Source organism: Macaca nemestrina, chromosome 1, assembly GCF_043159975.1.
Source record: "Macaca nemestrina isolate mMacNem1 chromosome 1, mMacNem.hap1, whole genome shotgun sequence".
NCBI classification, from domain to species: Eukaryota; Metazoa; Chordata; class Mammalia; order Primates; family Cercopithecidae; genus Macaca; species Macaca nemestrina.
The window spans coordinates 191,497,080-191,520,185 of NC_092125.1; the positions used below are offsets into that span (position 1 = coordinate 191,497,080).

General features: G+C 38.7%; 1 protein-coding gene across 6 annotated transcripts in view; it reads left to right on the forward strand.

Annotated features, from left to right (window-relative positions):
• LOC105494838 (forkhead box J3) overlaps window positions 1–23,106 on the forward strand; it is a 151,605-nt gene that overhangs the window by 22,079 nt on the left and 106,420 nt on the right. For 5 of the 6 annotated variants that reach the window (XM_011763718.3, XM_011763717.2, XM_011763721.2 and 2 more), the window contains exon 2: window positions 2,763–2,823. In XM_011763718.3, the coding sequence (XP_011762020.1) occupies window positions 2,780–2,823 (44 nt within the window). In that variant the 5' untranslated portion in view covers window positions 2,763–2,779. Of the gene's footprint in view, window positions 1–2,762; window positions 2,824–23,106 lie in introns of those variants that run through there. The other variant, XM_011763720.3, reaches the window with a different exon arrangement.

A 23,106-nucleotide genomic window follows, 5' to 3' on the forward strand; every position in this document is an offset into this window, starting at 1 on the left:
GTAGAAAAGGATGTCTAGTAATTTTTTTTTTTTTTAATAAAGCTGCTGTGCTATGTACAAAACCCTGACCCAGAAGCAGGTCATCTGTGAGTGGTTTAGCGCCAGGTTCCCCATGAAAGTGTGTTCCATGACAGCTGAGGGGAAGGCTGCCTTTTCAGCCACACCCCATTTCCCAGGATGAGGGGCTGTCCACGCCGGACTCTGGTCCCAAGGATGTCTAGTAATTTTTATATCTGAATTCCTTGTGGTTTTATTGTGCTAACTGATGTTTCTGCTGTATTTTGCTATGAGTGGCTGATTTCCTTCTGGGTTTTGTGATTTTTAATTATGAATACAGTTATTTTGAGATCTTACCTGTGGGAATTTTTCCAGGCTTAGATCAAAGGTGATTTCCTCCAGAGAGAATGTACATTTGCTTCTATCAAGATTGGGTGGGAGATACAACCATCCTAGGGCTACCCTAAACAAAATTCTAGGTATGAAGCTTTTTTTTTTTTTTTTTTTCCTGAGATGGAGTTTTGCTCTTATTGCCTAGGCTGGAGTGCAATGGCGTGATGTTGGCTCACTGCAACCTCTGCCTCCCAGCTTCAAGCGATTCTTCCGTCTCAGCCTCCCAAGTAGCTGGGATTACAGGCACATGCCGCCATGCCTGGCTAAGTTTTTTGTATTTTTAGTATAGACGGAGGTTTCATCATATTGGTCAGGCTGGTCTCAAACTCCTGACCTCAGGTGATCCGGCTGCCTCGGCCTCCCAAAGTGCTGGGATTACAGGCCTAAGCAACTGTGCCCGGCCGGTATGAAGCTTTTAAAACCATAGGAGAAGATCAGCTTGTGGTTGTAAAATATCAGGGAAGACACCCTTGCACTGCTGTCACAGTCCCTGATCCTCTCCCAGCACCGAGTGCCGAGGTTAAAAAAGTAGTTTTCCTGGCAGTTTACTTGGTTGAGAACTGAACATTGCTGCCTCTTGTACCTTACTGCTGTCATAGTCCTGGATCCCCTCACCAGCCCTAAGTGCTAAGGTTAAAAAAGCAGTTTTCCTGGCAGTTCTCTTGGTTAAGATCTGAACGTTGTTGCATCTTGTACATTGGGTCCCATAAGGTCTTGGAATTGCAAGCCAGAATTCATAGTGCTTCGCATATTGCCCTAAAGGTGAAGGAAAGCTGGTATCAGTACTCTGCATACCTTTCTAGTTTCCACTGTTTCACTTAGTTTTTGGATTCTGATCATACCTGATTTTCTGTCAAGTTTTTGATTTATATGTAAAGATTTTAAGATATTTTACTCAGCGTTTTAGTTATTTTCAGTGGGTATGAGATCGAGCCATCCATCCTGTCACTCTGGCAGAAATAGAAATGTCTTATCTGTCTCTCTCTTCAGTGTATGCGGGATAATTATTGGATGCAGGGACTTCAATCACCTTTTAAACCAAAGGTTACAGACTTGGAGCAAAATCCAGTTTCCGTTTGGCCCACATAGTATTTAGGAAATGAAAATCAGGGCCAGGTGCAGTGACTTATGCCTGTAAGCTTAGCACTTTGGGAGGCCGAGGCAGGAGGATCACTTGAGCCCAGGAGTTCAAGATCAGCCTGGGCAACATAGCGAGACCCCATCTGTATTTTTTAAAAAAGTTAAAATAAAAAATCAAGAGATTGCAGATAAAATTTTGGATTTTTTGGTTTCTCTTGAAAAATTGGAAGTTCTTAAAATGCTGGGCGTATAATGCTCCTGCCTAGCAACAATTGACTAGAACTGGGAATAGCCCTGATCCCTTCAGACTGAACATGCTTTCTTTAGTTGCTCACAGTTCTGCCACTTGTGCAGTATATGCATATGTATACACTTAAACCTATTTTACCTTATCCCATTTATGTTACCATTAGGCATTTGTGGATCATCCTTCTGCCTAATGAAAATACTGATACTCTCCCATGTGCTCCGTAGTAGTGCTGATAGACACTTTTACATTTGTTGATTTATTTAATTCTAACAACAAGCTTGGAGTTTAATCCCCTTTGAATAAAGTTATGTAGGTGGTATTAGCCCCACGTTACAGATGAAGAAACTGAGGTTCATTGAAGTTATATAAATTCTTTAAGGTCTCAGTAGTGCCACTGTTAGAATTTGAACCTAAAACCTAGAATTTGAATTCAAAGCTCTTTCGGTTTTAGTGCTTCTCTTTACTACTGCTGCTGCTGCTATTACTACTACTACTACTACTATTACTACTACTTTTTGTTTTTTTTTTTAAAGCAGTGGAACTGTTTCTTAGATGAAGTCTTTGTGAAGTCAAATATTTAAAACCAATAAAGGTAGCACTATTTTGCTGGAGGAATAGATTTGGTGGGGCACTTATTTGGGGGTTGAAACCTGCATGCTTAACTCTGGTAGCTTTTGGGCATCTTTCTAGAATCCCTAGGACTCTACTAAAACAGTTTGGACACTCTCTATAACATAGCCATAATCATTTGTTAAATCTTATGAAATCTCAGCTTTAGATGTTACAGATATAGTGTATCTATTTCTGTTATGCCGCCTGATAATGTCTGTAGGCTTCCTGATATGTTTGTCTGTCTTAGTGTAATCCCTCTTATGATTCAGTGGCATTTTTCTTTCATGTAAGTTTGTGTTCTGATAAGGGTGATTCTTTTAGCATTTTACTTCTGTTTTGAGAGTGTTTTAAAGTAAATCTAAAGTGAGACTTACGGTTTAATTTAATTTACTTTGCAGCATCTGATAACTAACTCTTCTTTACTTTTCAGATTCTCTTTGTGGCCAGATGGGTTTGTATGGACAGGCTTGTCCATCTGTAACTTCATTAAGGTGAGTGCTCTTTTTTTTTTCTTTATTAGAACATGCAACATTTTAAAAGTTAGACTGGTCACCTTATATTGCAATGAATTTCAGGGTGAGATTCAGAATAAAGTATTGTAGCTTGTTTTGTCAAGTAGTGCAATTTGGCGGAATGGAGTGATATTTCTGCTTACTGAAATTTTTGTGGTAATGGGATTTGGATATGCTTTTAATCTTCATTTAGTGAACTGAGTATAGTGTGGTGGTAATTTGTACATGAAACAACATAATTAACACTTCTTTGTGTTTCTTTTAAAAAGACTAATCTGGGCCAAGTGCGGTGATTCACATTTGTACTCCCAGCATTTTGGGAGGTTGAGGCGGGTGGATCACCTGAGGTCAGGAGTTCGAGACTAGCCTGGCCAACATGGTGAAACCCTGTCTCTACTGAAAATACAAAATAATTGGCCAGGTGTGGTGGCTCACACCTGTAATCCCAGCTACTCGGGAGGCTGAGGCAGGAGAATCGCTTGAACCCAGGAGGCAGAAGTTGCAGTCAGCTGAGATTGTGCCATTGCACTCCAGCCTGGGCAACAAGAGCGAAACTCCATCTCAAAAAAAAAAAAAGCTAATCTGCTTTCTATTCAATTTAATTAGAACATAGTAAATTTTGATTGCCTTTGTAGCAATCAAAATAAGACTGAAGATACTAATTTTAATTTCTTTCTAAGGGATGGTAAAAATATAATATCTAGATTTCTCTAATTTACAATAAAACATGAGAAATGTAAAAAGTAGGAACTGTTTTGTTGTGTACAACCCTGTGGTTTCAGATTTTTGAAGTCACCAGATCAGTTTTGCCAATCAATTAATATGTGAAGTCAAATTAGCAAAACAGATAAATATATGACTGTTTTTGCTGGCTTAGGCTTCCATGTTCTACCTTCACATTGGCCCCTGAGGGATTGTCATGGTTCCCAGAGTGAAAAATGATCTAAACCTAATCTGCTAATTGAAATCTTAGAGTATGAAGTGTTGATGGCAGGACCTGCTAGTTACATGTGGTTGTGTAGTCAGCCATATCATTTATTCATCTAGCATATTGAGCATCTACTGTTGTCAGGCACTGTTCTAAATGTTGGGGCATAGCAATGAGCATAACATGTAAAAATCCTGTAATCATGGAATTTACATTTTGGTGGAGGGACAATTAATAAAGAAAATAGTATAAGTATCTGTTAGTGATATGATAAGGGTTAAGGAGAAAAATAGAGAAGAGGAATAGGAAATAATAGGAGTATGTGTTATTTTAGACAGGCCAGTCCTAAGGGAAGCCTTCACTAAAAAAGGGGACATTTGAATGAAGATCTTAAAGTATGCTGGAGTGAGCCATATATTGGATAAGTGGTAGTTGAGCATTCTTTAGGCACAGAGGGAGTGCAGGAAGGTCCAAGGCGGGAGGCTGCCTTGTATGTTTGAGGAGCAATGGAGGAGGTTATTGTGGTTGCAGCAGCGTAGATGAGGAAGGGTTATAATTGCCCAGCTTTGGAGGGCAGAAGGAGAGAGAGGAGAGATTACAAAATTGCCAGAACCATGATTGGGAATGAAGGAATCCTTACGCTTGAGAGCAATCCTGATTTTCCGGAATGCCACACACACACACATACACACACAGACAAAATGAACAATGAAGTTACCTTTGTAGTTTTTATGTACTTGACGTTTTGCAAGTCAAGGCTGACTGTCCTGTTTCTCAGTGGAAAAGCTTTTTTTTTTTTGTAAAATGACTGTTGTTTCTTTAGCGTCCACTTTCTACTTATTAGACTTCCTTAAGATATTTTAGTTGTGTGAAATGCTGAAACACTCATATATTAAGGTAATTGACTGAAATTTTAAATCTCTGTGAATACTATATTTATGTTTAGGTTAAGCCTTTATATGACATTGGGTTAGGAATAATATGTGTGTAACTTTTGTTTGATGAAAGAGAAGAGGTAATATAAGTTATGTTACAATTTACTCACTGTGTTGTAATTCCTTAGCACAATATTCTACAATCAGAATTGTTTGGGATATAACTGTATATCTAGCATTTAATTTATAAACTGAGAAGCCCTATGGCATCAGAGTCATGATATTTATTGTCCTTATGTATGTCTTTCATTTCTGTAATATTCTGTATGGTCCACGTCTGAAACAGAGGATTCCCATTCTTAGATTTGTGTATACAAGACCATTGTCTGTCACCGATTTTTCTTAGTGGAAGCCAGTATTGTTTTGAGACGAAGAAGGGAAGAAAAACTGGATTACTTAATAACCACAATAAATTTTAGTCTACTTCCCGTAGAGTCTTCCCCAAACCAGAAATGGTCCCTGCAAACTACACTGCCCAAATAGGAGTACAACCAGAAGTCTTAAAGTAACTCAAACCTACTGAAAAACATTGCTTGTTTGCCTTATCTCTCTTGTATATACTACCATGTATATACTATCTGTATATCTAGAAAGTGACTAACCTCAAGACAGGAAGCAAATGAGTTGGTGGAGAAGAACTGGTCATGTGGCTGGGAATCAGAAAATGGATAGGCAGGTGGGAGTTTGTAGGCACAAGTATGAGTGGGAGTGGACAATTTATGTGTAAGTGAAGGTAGTGAATAGAAGGAAAGTATAAAAAATGTGTTGGTTGGAAGAGGGTAGTTAGTAAATGGATTAAAACTCCCTCAGTCTCCTTAAGTATTTAGGGTAAGGTAAACAAGTACTACTTTCTGTGGATGATATTGGATCCTTGTTTAATCTGACTTTGTTAGAATTGTTGTTAAAATTAGACTTGCTGTATTTTTATGATTACAAAGTAGTACATATTTATTGTAGAAAATTTGGGAAAACAGAGCTTGCCTTTTTTATACCAGTAGATATTAAATGTGAATTAGAAAAAGACCCTCTAAATTTGCCTTAAAAAAATGACTGCAGAATAGTTTGTAGTGATAGTTAAGTATACTCTGTAATTGTAAGCAGATTGCTCTGACACTTTGGTCTACTTTACTTGCCAGTATAGGTAGAATTGCATTTCAACAGAAGTCACTGTAACAACATCATATTCTACATGAGACTATTTTAGCATTCAGGATTCTCTAGGGAGGCTGAAACCATACCAGTATTTGAACAGAGATAATACTTTAATAGAATTGATAACTAGATATAAATGTTAACTAAGTAACATAAAGGATAAAAACAAAACTAAAATATCACGAAGATAGACACAACAGGAAGCAGCTACTGCCCATAGGGCTCGGGGACCAAAGGGAACGAGAAAACATTAGGAACTTAGAGGAAAGTCCCCGAAGAAATGAAACTTAGACCTCTGAGAGGCTGCTGCATGATCGATGCTGGTGTCTGAGCTTGGAAGAGGGGTTCTGTAAGGTTGGGACCCAGACCTTGCTGGCTGATGCTGGTGTGTCTCAGTGGTTTATGGTGAAGCTAGTTCTGGAAGTGTTGGAAACACTGTAAGCTGGATTCACTTGTTGCTACTGGAAGGACCTGCTGCTATAGGGCTGAAGAAGCCTGTGTTGGGGAAATGCTCTTATGAAACCTAAAGATTACATAGGAAGATAGAGTCTTTTCTTCCTCCTCCTCCAGCCTTGCAGTTCATCTTGAGTGCCTCTTCTTGGGAGAGCTTTTACAGAGAGTCTTAGTGCAAGCACCACAAAGCAGAATACGGGTAGGGGTGCTGCAGTTCGGAGCTGAGGGGCAATAACCTAATAGCTGCCTTCCTTGCTCCAACAGACTGCTGAGAAATAGGGTACAAGAAGATATTTTCTAAGATGTTTTGCAGCTAGTATTTATGGGATTTAGTAGAGTACTGCATATTACTTAAAAAATCCTCAGAAGTTTTTTAAACACTGTGAAATTATATTAAAAATTTATGTTAAGATTCACAAGTATTTGCAGTCTGAATCTATTGTATTTATATCCTGAGTTTGGGTGATAGAGTCTGGATAGTGAGGGATAGCAGGCCATTCACATCTGTTCAATTCCTGAGTTTTGGATAGCAAGAGTAAGAGTTCAGAGAGTGGGGCCAGGCGCCGTGGCTCACGCCTGTAATTCTAGCACTTTGGGAGGTCAAGGTGGGCGGATCACGAGGTCAGGAGTTTGAGACCAGCCTAATCAATATGGTGAAACTCTGTCTCAACTAAAAATATAAAAAATTAGCCAGGTGTGGTGGTGCTCGCCCTTAGTCCTAGCTACTTGGGAGGCTGAGGCAGGAGAATCGCTTGAACCCGGGAGGCAGAGGTTGCAGTGAGCTGAGATTGTGCCACTGCACTCCAGCCTGGGCGACAGAGTGAGACTCCGTCTCAAAAAAAAGAAAAAAGTTCAGAGAGTGATGGATATAATTTCTGTTAAACAGTAGAATCTTAAAAGTTTAGCAGAATCTTTTTGTTTCCTGAGTTTGGATAAGATGGATTTGAATCCTCAGATGTACCTGTATTTTATTTCCAAGTACAGATTCAGTAATAACAGCAGCTTACTGAAAAAGCAAAAGCTTTTCTTGGCTATTTGCTTTATGTATACGAGTGAATATGTTTGTATCTCATATGACATACTTCTTTTACATATTGTAACGATAGACTATTTTTTGTAATTTTGTTTCAATTTTTAATTTTTGTGGGTAAAATGTATATTTATGGGGTACATAAGATATTTTGATACAGGCATGCAGTGCATAAGTGGGGTATATTCATCACCTCAAGCATTTATCCTTTGTGTTACAAAGAATCCAATTATTTTAGTTATTTAAAAATGTACAATTAAATTATTACTGACTATAGTCACCCTGTTGTGCTATCAAACACAAGATCTTAGTCACTCCTCCTATTTTTTTTGTACCCATTAGCCATTCTCACTCTCCCTGACGCCCCACTACTCTTCCCAGCCTCTGGTAACCATCCTTCTACTCTATCTCCGAGCTGTTTTCGTTTTTAGCTCTCACAAATAAGTGAGGACATGCAGTTTATATTTTTGTGCCTGGCTTATTTCACTTACCATAATGACCCCCAGTTCCATCCATGTAGAAAAATTACAGGATCTCGTGTATATATGTACCATATTTTATCTATTCATCTGTTGATGGACGCTTAGGATGCTTCCAAATCTTGGCTATTGTGAACAGTATTGCAACCAATATGGGAGTGCAGGTATCTCTTTGATACGCGGATTTGCCTTCTTTTGAGTGTATACCCAGCGCTGGGATTGTTGGATCTTTATGGTAGCTCTACTTTTAGTTTTTTTGAGGAACTTCCAAACTGTTCACGGTAGTGGTTGTACTAATATACATTCCCTCCAACAGTGTACAAAATCCAGTGTTCCCTTTTCTCCACATCCTCTCCAGCATTTGTCATTGCCTGTCTTTTGGATAAAAGCCATTTTAACTGGGGTGAGACGACATGTTACTATAGTTTTGATGTGCATTTCTCTGATGATCAATGACATTGAGCACCTTTTCATACACCTGTTTGCCATTTGTATGTCTTTTGAGAAATGCCTATTTAGATCTTTTGCCCATTTTAAAAATCAGATTATTAAATTTTCTCCTATAGAGTTATTTGAGCTCCTTATATATTCTGGTTATTAATCCTTTGTCAAATGAGTAGTTTGCAGATATTTTCAGCCATTTTGTGGCTTGTCTCTTAACTTTTTTGATTGTTTCCTTTGCTGTGCAGAAGCTTTTTAACTTGATGTGATCCCATTTGTCTATTTTTGCTTTGGTTGCCTGTGCTCGTGGGGTGTATCTCAAGTAATCTTTGCCCACTCCAACATCCTGGAGAGTTTCCCCAGTGTTTTCTTTTAGTAGTTTAGTTTGAGGTCTTAGATTTAAGTATTTAATCCATTTGGGTTTGATTTTTGTATATGGCAAGAAATAGGGGTCTAGTGTTATTCTTCTGCATATGGGTGTCCAGTTTTCCCAGCACCTTGTTGAAGAGACTATCCTTTCCATTATATGTTCTTGGAACCTTTGTCAAAAATGAGTTCACTCTCGATATATGTATTTGTTTTCTGGGTTCTCTATCCTGTTCCATTGGTCTATATCTGTTTTTATGCCAGTACCATACTGTTTTGGTTACTATAGGTCTGTAGTATAACTTGAAGTCAGATAATGTGATTCCTCCAGTTTTGTTCGTTTTGCTCAGGATAGCTTTGGGTATTCTGAGTCTTTGGTGGTTTTATATAAATTTTAGGATTTTTTTTCTATATCTGTGAAGAATGTCATTGGTATTTTGATAGGGAGTGCATTGAATCTTTAGTTTGCTTTGGATAGTATGTACATTTTAACAGTATTGATTCTTCTAATCCATGAACATGGAGTATCATTCCTTTTTTTGGTGTCTTCAGCTTCTTTCCTAAATAATTGATGGCTTTCGTTGTGGAGGTCTTTCACTTCTTTGGTTAATTCCTAGGTATTTTATTTTATTTGTACCTATTGTAAATGAGATTACTTTCTTGATTTCTTTTTCGGATTGTTCGCTCCTGGCATATAGAAACTCTGGTTTTTGTAGGTTGATTTTTATCTCCTGCAACTTTACTGAATTTGTCAGTTCTAGTAGTTTTTTGGTGGAGTCTTTATGTTTTTCCAAATATAAGATCATATCATCTGTAAACAAGGATAATTTGACCTCTTCCTTTCTAATTTGTATGCCCTTTATTTTTTTCTCTTGTCCGATTGCTTGAGCTAGGACTTCCGTTAATTTGGTTTGGTCAAAGCAAAATAGGTTTGCTGTTTCTTAGGGCTTGTAGAAATGGGACCCTTTCTGCATTTCTGAATTACCCAACATTTATTAGAGGATTTATTTTATGATTCTCACATGTATGCAGCCTGGGATACAGTAGTACTTGTAGTAGTTTCTGGTGATATTTAATACCTTCTACCTGAGATCACTTCCTCTTACATTTTTCTGTATTTATCCTTTTTTATCACTCATTTTTGTTAACGCTTCTTCCTTAAAGATGCCTTTTATTATTGATCTTATTTGTCTACTTATTGTATGCCAGGGAACACATAGAAATATTTGAGTGCCCCAGATGAATTTCCTGTCCATCTGTTTCCTCATTTCCCTGCTCTTGAAATTGATGACCCTGCTGTTTAGAACTACCAGAAGAAGGTAGATTTATTTCAAGCGTTCTTGCTGCCTCATTTCTAGAGGCATACTGGTATTGATAAAGCAGCTGTGGTATATAGACTTAAGATAATGTAGATACAGGTTCACATCTCTCTTTGCCACATATTAGCCATGTACTCTTGGGTAAATTACTTTTCCTAATTTTGCTTTAATAGAGTTGCTAATGTTTACTTCACCGCTCTTCAAAGCATTACTGAATATGCTGGTGAGTTAAATGTAAAACGTGCCTGCTAACAGTGCACATGGTGCAAAATTATACTGAAAAATAAAAAAGTAATTGTATGATTTGACTTAGAAAGCTTATCATAGGCAAGCTTTGTGGTTCAGTGGCACTCAATGCAGAAACATATTTCCAGGCATTTGGAGCACCCACTCTTCTAAATTAGGAGTTTAGGCTATACTCCCCTTCCCATACAGAGGAAGAGAATTCAAGGAATTAAATTTATACATGAGGAATCTGGCATATTTTCTCCTCTTTTCTAGTTTCTAATAGTAGAAAGCAAAAAGGTTCATCATTTTTAGAATAAAAGAAGGAATGGGACAGATTTGTATCCTTTGCTAACAGTATAAAAACATGGGGTAGAAGAAAGTTTACTATTTTCCTTTGTTCTATTTCCCCTGCATCCTAAATTCTAAGATTCTAGAATATCTACCAGTAGTATCAGGTTTGCCACTGATCTTCAGGCTAAGGATGTTGCTGACATTTAATATTATATGTTTACTATATTTAATACAGTTAAAAGTTTAGGCTTTTGGGTCCCAGACAGTGGCAGAAATAGCCTTTGCATTATCATGCCATATTTATCATTATCATTTTTATTAATTTCTTGGAATTAGTAAAATCTTTATGAATGTACATGTTTAGATATGGCATGTTCCAATTAAATTATGAGTAATGAGAAAATCCTCTTAAATTTGACCATTACAGAAACTTTCTCTAAAATGCGTTTTGAGTTTTCTGATATGGGAGCTAGTAACCTTTTGTGGCTATTTAAATATGTTAATTAAAAATAGGTAAAATTGAAAATTCGCTTCGTTAGTCATACTAGCCACATTTTAAGTGCTCACTCGCTGTACATGGCTAGTGGCTGTCATATTGGACAGCATGCAGATATTTGCATTGTTGGAGAAAGTTCTGTTGGGGAGCGCTGGTCTGTTTTATGTTTGATTGAGACAGGGTCTTGCTTTGTCGCCCAGGCTGGAGTACAGTGGCACAGTTATGACTTGTGGTAGCCTCAACCTCTTGGGCTTAAGAGTTTCCCCCACCTCAGTCTCTAGGGTAGCTGGGACTGACTACAGGCACGTTCCATCATGCCCAGCTAATTTTTAAATTCTTTGTAGAGATGGGTCTCCCTGTGTTGCCCAGGCTGGTCTCAGAGCTCTTGGGTTCAAGCGATCTGCCCTCACTGGCCTCACAAAGTGCTGGGATTTACAGACATTGGCTACTGTGCCAGGCTTAACAGCACTAGTCTGGATCACCCTAAGTATAATTTAATCTTTTTTTTTTTTTTGAGACAGAGTCTTGCTCTTTCGCCCAGGCTGGAGTGCAGTAGTGCGATCTTGGCTCACTGCAACCTCCACCTCCTGGGTTCAAGCGATTATCCTGCCTCAACCTCCTCAGTAGTTGGGATTACAGGCGCCCGGCTAATTTTTTGTATTTTTAGTAGAGACGGGGTTTTGCCGTGTTGCCCAGGCTGGTTTCAAACTCCTGAGCTCAGGCAATCCGCTGCCTCGGCCTCCCAAAGTGCTGGGATTACAGGCATAAGCCACCACCCTCAGTCATAATTTAATCTTTAAGATCCTAATGTCCTAAGGCCTCCATTTCTGAACACCAGATATTGAGGAGTACTACTGACTGACTTATTCATTAACTTAAGAACATAAAGTTGCTTTTGTGACTGAATACTCACTTTGGTAGATACCATTTATGGTGTTCTTACTGTTAGACCAGGCATTATTTAAGCACTTTTAAGTTTATTAAGTTCCCCCAACAATTCTGTGAGGTCAGTACCATTATTATCCTTACTTCATAAATGAGGAAACTGAGGTAAAGTTAATTAACTCAAAGATATATAGGTAATTAGGGATAGAGCTGGGATTCATATTTAGGTCCTTATCCAGTGCCCATGCTTTAACCATTTAATTCTACTGCCTCTTGGCTATAAGTATTTATTGTAATTTCAGGCTTTTTTCTTAAATGAAGGCTGCCAAACAATTTTCTTCTTAATTGAGGGCACTATAAAAAATAAGTAAAAAAGAGAGGTGTCAATGCAGGAGACTGTAGAAAAAGGTAATAGAAAACCAGCGCTTTAATTTTGGAATACTAAAATTGAAAAAAAAATCTTGTTTAAAATTGATAAAATATTTTGTTTTTTTTGTTAACAAAAGACAGGTTTTTTTTTTTTTTTAATTTCAGGGAGATGGAGAAATTTTGAGTTTTTATGAGGGGGAATCATATATTAGAGGTAATAGGGAATAAAAAGCATCACTGAATATACTAGTGAGTTCAATATAAAACACATGCCTACTAACAGTACATATAGTGCAAAATAGTACTACTGAAAAATAAAAAAATTGTATGATTTGTTATAATAAGCTTATCATAGGCAAGCTTTATGGTCCAGTGGCACTCAGTGTAGAGACATCTCTAGGCATTTGGAGCATCCACTTTTCTAGATTAGGGTTTAGGCTGTACTCTACTTGCCATACAGAAAACTTGGGGCAGTGGAGATTTCCCAACTCCATGCCTAGGCATACCTCTGGGTAACTGGTGGTTGCCCATTGGACCCCAATTCTCCTCTGCCCCCCATACCTGGTGCTTATGCCCTGCTATTGGGGGACCTGTAGGTGGACCTGCCTGGTCTGGACCCGCCTGTCTTGGTCTCCTGCTCCAGGGCTGGGCAGGGAGCTCAGACCACTGTGCATTCTGCAGATCAGCCCTTTGCCTGAGGCAACAGAGAGCTTCTCAGTAAGCAAGGATCAAGTATATACCCATCTATATTGGCTTCAGCTGGCTCTTACCTGTGAGTGCCACCTACTGATCTGGAAGTTTAATTGCATGACACAATAGAAAATCTGCTGACAAGTGTACAGCACTAGGGATCTTGATAAACTTCCTGAGACCTCCACCATCCTGGCCCCACAAGATGTAGTAAGCCTACTCCCACGCCCAGTACATCAATAATACAACCAGCATTTGAGAAAACTACCATTCAAAGGCTAACTGTAACCAGGGAACTTAATACAGACTCTTTGCCACTGAAAGCACCCAGAACTAAAGCCAAAAGACCCTACAGAACATACATTATAGACACCTCCTGAAGGGGAGAAAAAATCACATCGAAATGAAAGGAAATTCAAAAAATAAAGAGAGATGGCTTATCTAGATGAGAAGCAACCAGAGAAACAACTCTGAAACTATGAAAAAAGTGTGTTACAATGCCTCAGAAGGATCACATTAACTCTCCAGCGGTAGATCCTAACCAAAATTAAAATCTTTGAAATATAAGATAAAGAATTCAGAATGTTTTGGTTTTAAAGAAACTCAATGAGATCCAAGAGAAAGTTGAAAATGCACACAAATCAGAAAAACAGTTTGGGATATGAAAGGAGATATCATGAAAAATAAACCCAAACATATATTGGAAATGAAAAATTCATTGAAGGAATTACAAAACATAGTTGAAAGCTCTAATGCTAGTCTAGAGAAAGTAGAATAAAGAATTTCAGAGCGGGAAGACAGGTCTTTTGAATTAACCCAGTCAGATGAACATAAGGGAAAAAAGAAGTAGAGTAAGTGAACAAAGGCCAGGTGTGGTACCTCATGCCTATACTCCCAACACTTTGGGAGGCCGAGGCGGGTAGATCACTTGAGGGTCAGGAGTTCAAGACCAGCCTGGCCAACATGGTGAAACCCCATCTCTACTAAAAATACAAAAAAATTAGCAGAGCTTCGTGGTATGTGACTGTAGTCCCAGCTACTTGGGAGGCTGAGGCAGGAGAATCGCTTGATTCCAGGAAGTGGAGGTTGTGGTGAGCCAAGATCGTGCCACTACACTCCACACTGGGCGACAGAGTGAAACTCCATCTCAAAAGAAAAAAGAAAAGTGAAAAAGTCTTGGAGAAATATGGGATTGTATAAAGCATCCAAACTTACAGGTTATAGGTATTCTAGAGAAGAAAAAGTAAAAAGTGTAGAAAAGCTATTTCAGGGAGTAATTAGGAAAAACTTCCCTAGTCTGGGAAGAGATTTAGACATCCAGATACAAGCTCAGAGAACTCCTGAGAGATACATTGCAAGAAGAACCTCATCTAAGGATATAGTCATCAGACTGTTCAAAGTCAGTGTGAAGGAAAAAATTCTAAGAGTAGCAAGAAAGAGGGGATTACCTATAAAGGAAATCCCATCAAACTAAACACTGAACTTCTCAGCAGAATCCCTACAAGCTAGCTGGAAGAGATTGGGGGCCTATTTTTAGTGGCCTTAAGGAAAAAATTACCAGCCAAGAATTTATTTTGTTTGTTTTTTGGGCAGGGTCTCAGTCTACTACCCAAACCTGGAGTACAGTGGCGTGATCACAGCTCACCACAGCCTTTACTTCCCAGGCTCAAGTGATCCTCTTGCTCAGCCTCCCAAGTAGCTGGGACTACAAGCACATGCCACCATGCCCAGCTAATTTTCTAGTATTTTTAGGAGAGACAGGGGTTTGCCATGTTGCTCAAGCTGATCTTAAACTCCTGAACTGAAACAGTCCGCCCGCCTTGGCCTCTCAACATACTGGGATTATAGGTGTGAGCCACCATGCACAACCACCGGCCAATAATTTTATATCCTGCCAAAAAATAAGCTTTGTAAATGAAGGAGAAATAAAGTCTTTCCCAGACAAACACATGTGAATGGAATTCATCATCACTATACTGATCATATAAGAAATGCTGAAAGGAGTTCTAAACATACTAATGAAAGGACAGTACTTGCCATCATAAAAGTACAAAGCTCACAGAGTCTGTAAAGCAGTTATATAGTTGAAACTCCAAGGCAACTAACAACACTGTGACAAGAACAAAACCTCACATATCTATATCTCTGTCTCTGTCTATCTATTTTTTTTTTTTTTTTTTGAGACATAGTCTTGCTCCATCGCCCAGGCTGGAGTGTAGTGGCACCATCTTGGCTCACTGCAACCTCTGCCTCCCAGGTACAAGTGATGCTCCTGCCTCAGCCTCCTGAGTGGCTGGGACTACAGGTGTGTGCCACCACACCCGACTAATTTTGTATTTTTAGTAGAGACAGGAATTCACCATACTGGCCAGGCAGGTCTCAAACTCCTGACCTTGTGATCCGCCCACCTGGGCCTCCCAAAGTGCTGGGATTACAGGCGTGAGCCACCGTGCCTGGTCTATATATATATATATTTTAAGATGGAGTCTTGCTGTCTTGCCCAGGTTGGAGTGCAGTGGCATGGTCTTGGCTCACTGCAACCTCTACCACCTGGATCCAAGCAATTCTCCTGCCTTAGCCTCCCAAGTAGCTGGGATTACAGGCATGTACCACCACACCTGGCTAACTTTTGTATTTTTTAGTAGAGGTGAGGTTTTGCCATGTTGGCCAGGCTGATCTCAGCTCCTGACCTCAAGTAATCCGCCCACTTTGGCCTCTTAAAGGGCTGGGATTATGGGCATGAACCACAACACCTAGCCACATATCAATATTAACCTTGAATGTAAATGGCCTAAATGCTCCACTTAAAACATACTGAGTGGCAAATGAAATTAAAAAAAAAAAAAAAGACCCAACCAGCTGCTGCCAGCAAGAGACCCCACACACACTGGTTAAAGACAGCTACAGACTCAAACTAAGGGGGTGAAAAACGGTTTATCATACAAATAAATGGAAAACAGAAGCCAGCAGTAGTATACATTCTCGTATCAGATAAACTTCAAACTGTAATAGTAAAAAAAAAAAAAAAAAAAAAAAAGACAAGAGCATTATATAATGATAAAGGGTTTGATACAACAAGGAGATTTAACTATCCTGAATACATGTGCACCCCACACCAGACCACCCAGATTCATAAATACTACTAGGCCAAAGCAAACAGAATGATGGCAATACAATAACAGTAGAGGACATCAGCACCTCACTGACATCACCATTCAGATCATGGAGGCAGAAAGTCAAAAAAGAAATTCTGGACTTAAACTATAGACCAAATGGACCTAATAGACATTTACAGAACATACATTAATCTTATCTGCACGTGGAACGTTCTCCAAAATTGACCATATGCTTGGCCATTAAACTAAGTCTCAATACATTCCAAAATACTGAAATCAGATCAAGTATCTTTTTGGAGCACAGTGGAATAAAATTAGAAATCAAATACCAAGAGGAACTCTTAAAACTATTCAAGTAGATGGAAACTAAACAACATGCTCCTGAATGAACTTTGGGTAAACAATGCAATTAAGGCAGAAATTGAAAAAAAATTTGAAATAAATGAAAATGGAGGCACAGCATACCAAAACCTCTGGGATATCAGTGCTAAGAGGAAAGTTTATAGCATTAAATGCCCACGTTAAAAAGATAGGAAGATCTCGAGCTACCACCATACATCAAGGAACTGGAAAAATAACAAACCAAACAAAAAGCTAGCAGAGGAAAAAGAGCAAAGAGCAGAGCAGAGCTAAATGAGGCAAAAAAATGACACAAAGGATAAGTGAAACAAAAAGTTGTTTCTTTGAAAGGATACACAAAATTGACAGACTGCTAGCTAAGTTAACCAAGAAAAGTTAAGTTTTAAATACAAGCAGAAATGATAAAGACAGCATTACACCTGACACCACAGAAATACAAAAGATCATCAGAGACTGCTGTGAACATTTATGTACTCATAAACTAGAAAAAGCTAGGGGAAATGGACAAATTCCTGGAAACATACGACCTCCCAAGACTGAACCAGGAAGAAATGTGAATCCTGAACAGACCAATAACAAGTAACAAAATTCTATCAGTAGTAAAGGAAAACTGTATTAGTCTGTTCTCATGCTGATATAAAGAACTACCTGAGACTGGGTAATTTATAAAGGAAAGAGGTGTAGTTGACTCAGTTCCACAGGGCTGGGGAAGCCTCAGAAAACATACAATTATGGCAGAAGGGGAAGCAGACTTGTTCTTCACATGGCGACAGGAAGTAGAAGTGCTGAGCAAAGCGGAGGGAAGCCCCTCGTAAAATCATCAAATCTCATTAGAACTCACTATCAAGAGAGCAGTATGAGGGTAACTGCCCCCATGATTCAATTACCTGCCACTGGATCCTCCCACGACACATGGGAATTAAGGGAACTACGAGATGAGATTTGGGTAGGGACACAGCCAAACCTATCACCTTCTAACAGCAAAAAAGGCCAGGACCAGATAGATTTATAGCTGAATTTTGCCAGACATATAAAGAAAAGTTGGTATTTAGGAAAGAATACTGAAACGATTTCAGAAAATTGAGGAGTAATTCCTTTCTAACTCATTCTACAAAACCAGTATCAAAGTCAGGCGAGGACACTAGATACCAAAGTCAGGTGAGGACACTAGGTACCAGTCAGGCATGGACACAACCAGAAAAGAAAACCACAGGCCAATATCCCTAATGAACATAGGTGCAAAAATCCTCAACAAATACTGAATCCAACAGCACATCAAAAAGATTATATATCTTGATCAAGTGGGTTTTATTCCAGGAATGCAAGAATGTTGAAGCGTATGCAAATCAATGAACGTGATTCACCACGTAAATAGAACCAAACCCCAAAACCATATGATTAGCTCCATAGATGCAGAAAAGGCATTTGATAAAATCCAACATTGCCTCATAACAACCCTCAATAAACTAGGCACTGGAGGTACATACCTTAAAATAATAAGAGCCATATATGAGAAACCTACAGACAACATCATGTTGAAGGGGAGAAGTTGAAAACATTCTCTTTAAGAACAGCAGCAAGACAAGGGTGTCCACTCTTACCACTCTTCTTCAACCTAGTGCTGGAAATCCTAGCCAGAGCAATTAGGCAAGAGAAAGAAATAAAAGGCATCCAAATTGAAAAAGAGGAAGTTTGCTGATAACAAGACTGTATACCTAGAAAATTCTTAAAGACTCCTAGACTTTTTATTAAAGTTTCAGAATACAAAATCAATGTACAACGATCAGTAGCATTTCTATACAATAATGTTCAAGCTGATAACCAAATCAAGAACCCAGTCCCATTTACGGTAGACACACCCACCCACCTACACACCCCCCCTCCCACATCCCTAGGAATACATTTAACCAAGGAGGTGAAAGATCTTTACAAGGAGAACTACAAAACACCAATGGAAGAAATTGCAGATGACACAAGCAAATGGCAAAACATCTTGTGCTGATGGATTGGAAGAATCAGTATCATGAAAATGAGCATACTACCCAAAGCAATCTACAGATTCAATGAAGTTCTTCTCAAATTACCAACACCATTTTTCACAGAATTAGAAAAACAGCACTAAAGTTCATATGGAATCGAAAAAGTACTCAGCCAAAGCAATCCTAAGCAAAAGGAACAAATTCAGAGGCATCCGCTTGCCTGACTTCAAGTTATACTACAAGGCTGTAGTAAGTAAAGCAGCACGATAGTGGTTCAAAAATATGCATAGAGATCAGTGAAACAGAATAGGGAGCCTAGAAATAAAGCCACATACCTACAACCAACTGATCTTTGACAAAGTTGATGAAAATAAACAGTGGAGAAAGGACATTAACACCCTATTCAATAAATGGTGCTGGGATGTTGGCTAGCCATATGTAAAAGAATGAAACTGGACCCTTGTGTCTCACCATGTACAAAAATTAACTCAGGTTGAATGGATTAAAGACTTGAACATAAGACCTTAAACTATAAAAGTCCCAGAAGAAAACTTAGGAAGAACTCTTGGATGTTGGCCTAGGCAAATAATTTATGATGAAGACAAGAATAGACAAATGAGACTTAATTAAACTAAAAGCTTCTTCACAGCAGAAGAAATAGCAGATTATTAAGCAGCCTATAGAATGGGAGAAAATATTTGCAAATGATTACTTTCACAAAGGATGAACACCCAGAATCTACATGGAACTCTAATAACGAGGAAAAAACAACTTCTTTTAAAAACTAAGCAGAGGACATGAGACATTTCTTGAAGAAATGCAATTGCCAACAAACACATGAAAAAAATGCTCAACATTACTAATCATCAGAGAAATGCAAATTAAAATCACAGTGAGATACCATCTTACACCAGTCAGAATTGCTGTTAAAAAGCCAAAAAATAACAGATGTTGGTGTGGTTGTGGAGAAAAGACAATGCTTATACACTGCTGATGGGAACGTAAATTAGTTCAACCTCTGTGGAAAACTATGGAGATGTCTCAAAGAACTAAAAATAGAACTACTTTTTGATCTAGCAGATACACTACTGGGGGTATCTGCCCAAAATAAAATAAATCACTATATAAAAAAGACACCTGACCCGGTGCGGTGGCTTATGCCTGTAATCCCAGCACTTTGGGAGGCCAAGGCAGCAGATCACCTGAGGTCAAGAGTTCAAGACCAGCCTGGCCAACATCGTGAAACCCTATCTCTACTAAAAATAGAAAAATCACCCAGACGAGGTGGCGCACACCTGTAATCCCAGCTAATCGGGAGGTTGAGGCAGGAGAATCGCTTAGGCAGAACCTGGTAGGCAGAAGTTGCAGTGAGCCGAGATTGTGCCACTGCATTCTAGCCTGGGGGACAGAGTAAGACTCTGTCTCATACACACACACAAAAATGACACCTGTAGTCATGTTCAACACCATTCATAATAGCAAAGTCATGGAAGCAACCTAACTGTCCACCAGCAGTTGACTGAATAAAAAAAATGTGGTATGCAGATACCGTGGAATACTTTATAGCATAAAAAAAGAATGAAATCATGTCCTTTTCAGCAACATGGATGGAGTTGGAGGTCATTATACTAAGTGAAATAACTCAGAAACAAAATCAAATACCGCATGTTCTCACTTATAAGTGGAAGCTAAATAATGAGTATGCATGTACATAAAGATGGAAATAATAGACACTGAAGACTCCACCGGGGGGAGGGTAGGAGGAGGATGAGGATTGAAAAATTACATGTTGGGTATAATGTTCACTGTTTGGATTATGGGTACAATAGAAGCCCAGTCTCCACTAATATGCAATATACCCGTGTAACAAATGTATGTTTTCCCCCCGAATCTAAAGTTTAAAAAAAGCTTTGCTTGGTTGCAGGAAAACTAACTCTGGATACATCAAGCAGAAAAGAAAAATAATTTATGGGATGAATTTAGAAAACGGTTGTATTTTACAGAATAAAAGGATAGTTTAGTCTCTTGAAATGGAACTAGGAATTGATGAAGTTCTCTTAGAAACCTAGGCATTGTACTGACCCTTCTCTGTTGAGTTTCTCTGAATCTAATTTATTTCTTCATATCTCCAGGCAACTTTCTTTGCTTTTCTGACACATAACCATTCTATCACTCAAGTTCATGGCTGCTGCTTCTTTTTTTTTTTTTTTTTTTTGAGACCAAGTTTCGCTCTTGTTGCCCAGGCTGGAGTGCAATGGCGTGATCTCTGCTCACTGCAGCCTCTGCCTCCCTGGTTCAAGCAATTCTCATGCCTCAACCTCCCAAGTAACTGGGATTACAGGCGCCTGCTACCACACCTGGATAATTTTTTGTTTTTGTATTTTTAGTAGAGATGGGATTTCGCCATGTTAGCCAGGCTGGTCTCGAACTCCTGATATCAGGTGATCCGCCCGCCTCGGCTTCACAAAGTGCTGGGATTACAGACGTGAGCCATCGCGCCCAGCCTCAAGTTCATGGCTTCTTCATTCAGGAGAGCAGCCCAAACTGTTTCACTTCTAATCCTAAATCTTGGGGGAGAAAATTTAGGTAAACAGCTTGGATCAGGTATCACCCTTGGCTCAGATTCTTTAATTTTTTCCTGTATTACTGGTACAGGCAAGTTGTAGTACAACATTCAGAGCCATGGGGATGGAGGCACCTCTGAGAAAGGGCATTGGTATGAGCTAGGCAAAACACTACAGACAGTGCTTGAGACAAAGCAGCACGTATCCACTTTTGGTTGAGAAAGGATTTCAAGAGAGGATAATTTTAGAATTCCTTATGGTCATTGGGTATTGAATGGGAGACTTGATTCCCAGCTTTATGTTGGAACATCCAGAGTATCCTTAGAATTGTGGTCTTTGGAATTGGACTCCTGCCTCAATTCTGTTAAATCTGACAAATATGTATTGAATACTTACGTCCTTACTAGTGTTCAAGAGTCCACAAAAGCAGCAAAAGAAAAGGAAAACAAAAAGAGTATTCCACTCCATACTAGTGCTTACTTGAGAGCCTGATGTATAGGTGTTTGGCTGGGTCTCTTTTGAAGGTTAGGGGTCTGAATGGGGCTTTTAGTATGGGCATCCATTTCTTCACAGTTTTCTTAACACCTTCCCAGTCCCTCACATATATTTGGAGCTTGCAAAATGATATATCAGCTATGTTAAAAAGCACAAAGCATGGAGTTATGGAAAGACGAGACTGTTTGAGTTAACAGAGGCTGAGAAAAAGATAGTGCTTCTTAGTATAGTGCAAGATAGGTCTATAGATAATTCAAGAAATAGAAAACCAAGAGAAGCTCATGAGACTGGATTGGAAGCCATATGAAATGGAGATACTCATTCATGCTTTACCTCACAACACAATTTTTTTTTTTTTTTTTTTTGCTATTGATACCAAGAAGAACCCAGTATGCTTGAAATAAATTCAGGAAGGAGGATTATTATTATTGCTTTTCAAATTTTTAAAGACATTTTAGTGGGTTTGGAATAGTATCTCATTGCTGTTTTAGTTTGCATTTACCTGATAATTAGTGATGTTGAGCATGTTTCATGTGTTTATTGGGGTTTGTATGTCCTTGTTTAAATTTTTTGTACATTTTAAAACTGGGTAGTTTGTCTTCTAATTATTGAGTTATATGAGTTCTCTAAATATTCTGAATACACTTTTTTTTTTGTTAGAGCAAGAAAGTTAAATTTTGGTAACATCTGACTTACCAATTTTTTCTTTCATTGTTCAAGCCGAGAAATATTTACACATTCCTAATCACAGATATTTGTTTGTCTCTTTTTATGTCTAAGCTGAGAAATCTTTACTTACTCCAAATCACAAATGCTTGTTTTTTATTTTATTTTATTTTTGGAGACAGAGTCTCACTCTGTCACCCAGGCTGGAGTACAGTGGTGTGATCTTGGCTCACTGCAGCCTCCACCTTCCAGGCTCAAGCAATCCTCTTGTCTCAGCCTCCTGAGTAGCTGGGACTACAGGTGCCCACCACCACACCTGGCTAATTTTTGTATTTTTTTTGTAGAAATGGATTTCACCATGTTGCCCAGGCTGTTCTCAACTTCCTGAGCTCAAGCAATCTGCCCACCTTAGCCTCCCAAAGTGCTGGGATTACAGGTGTGAGCCACCATGCCGAGTCCACAAATACTTGTTTTTTAAAAACAGCTTTACTGAGATGTAATTGACATAGTACATTTTCATAAGTCTGACAAATATATACACACATAAATCATCACCACATCAATGTGGTGAACATATCTGTCATTCTCAAAAGTTGCCAAAAGTGCTTCTGTGAAGTTCTTCCCTGCTGTCCCTCTGTCTGCAAGGTATCTACTGATCTGCTTTTCTGTTCCTTATTATATATTTGCATTTTCTAGATTTGTATATAAATGGAATCATACAATATATATTCTTACTTTTGTCTGGCTTTTGTTTAATTATTTTGAGATTTATCCGTGTTGCTGCATGCATCAGCAGTTCATTTCTTTTTATTCCATTGGATATATTCTCAACAGTTTGTTTATTCATTCACCTGTTGATGGATATTTGGATTGTTTTCAGTTTTTGGCTATTACAAATAAAAATGCTATGAACATTTGTGTACACATCTTTGTATAGAAATATGATTTATTTTGGGTAAATACCTGGGGGTGAAATGACTGCCATATTGTAGGTATATGTTTAAGAAACTGCCAAGCTGT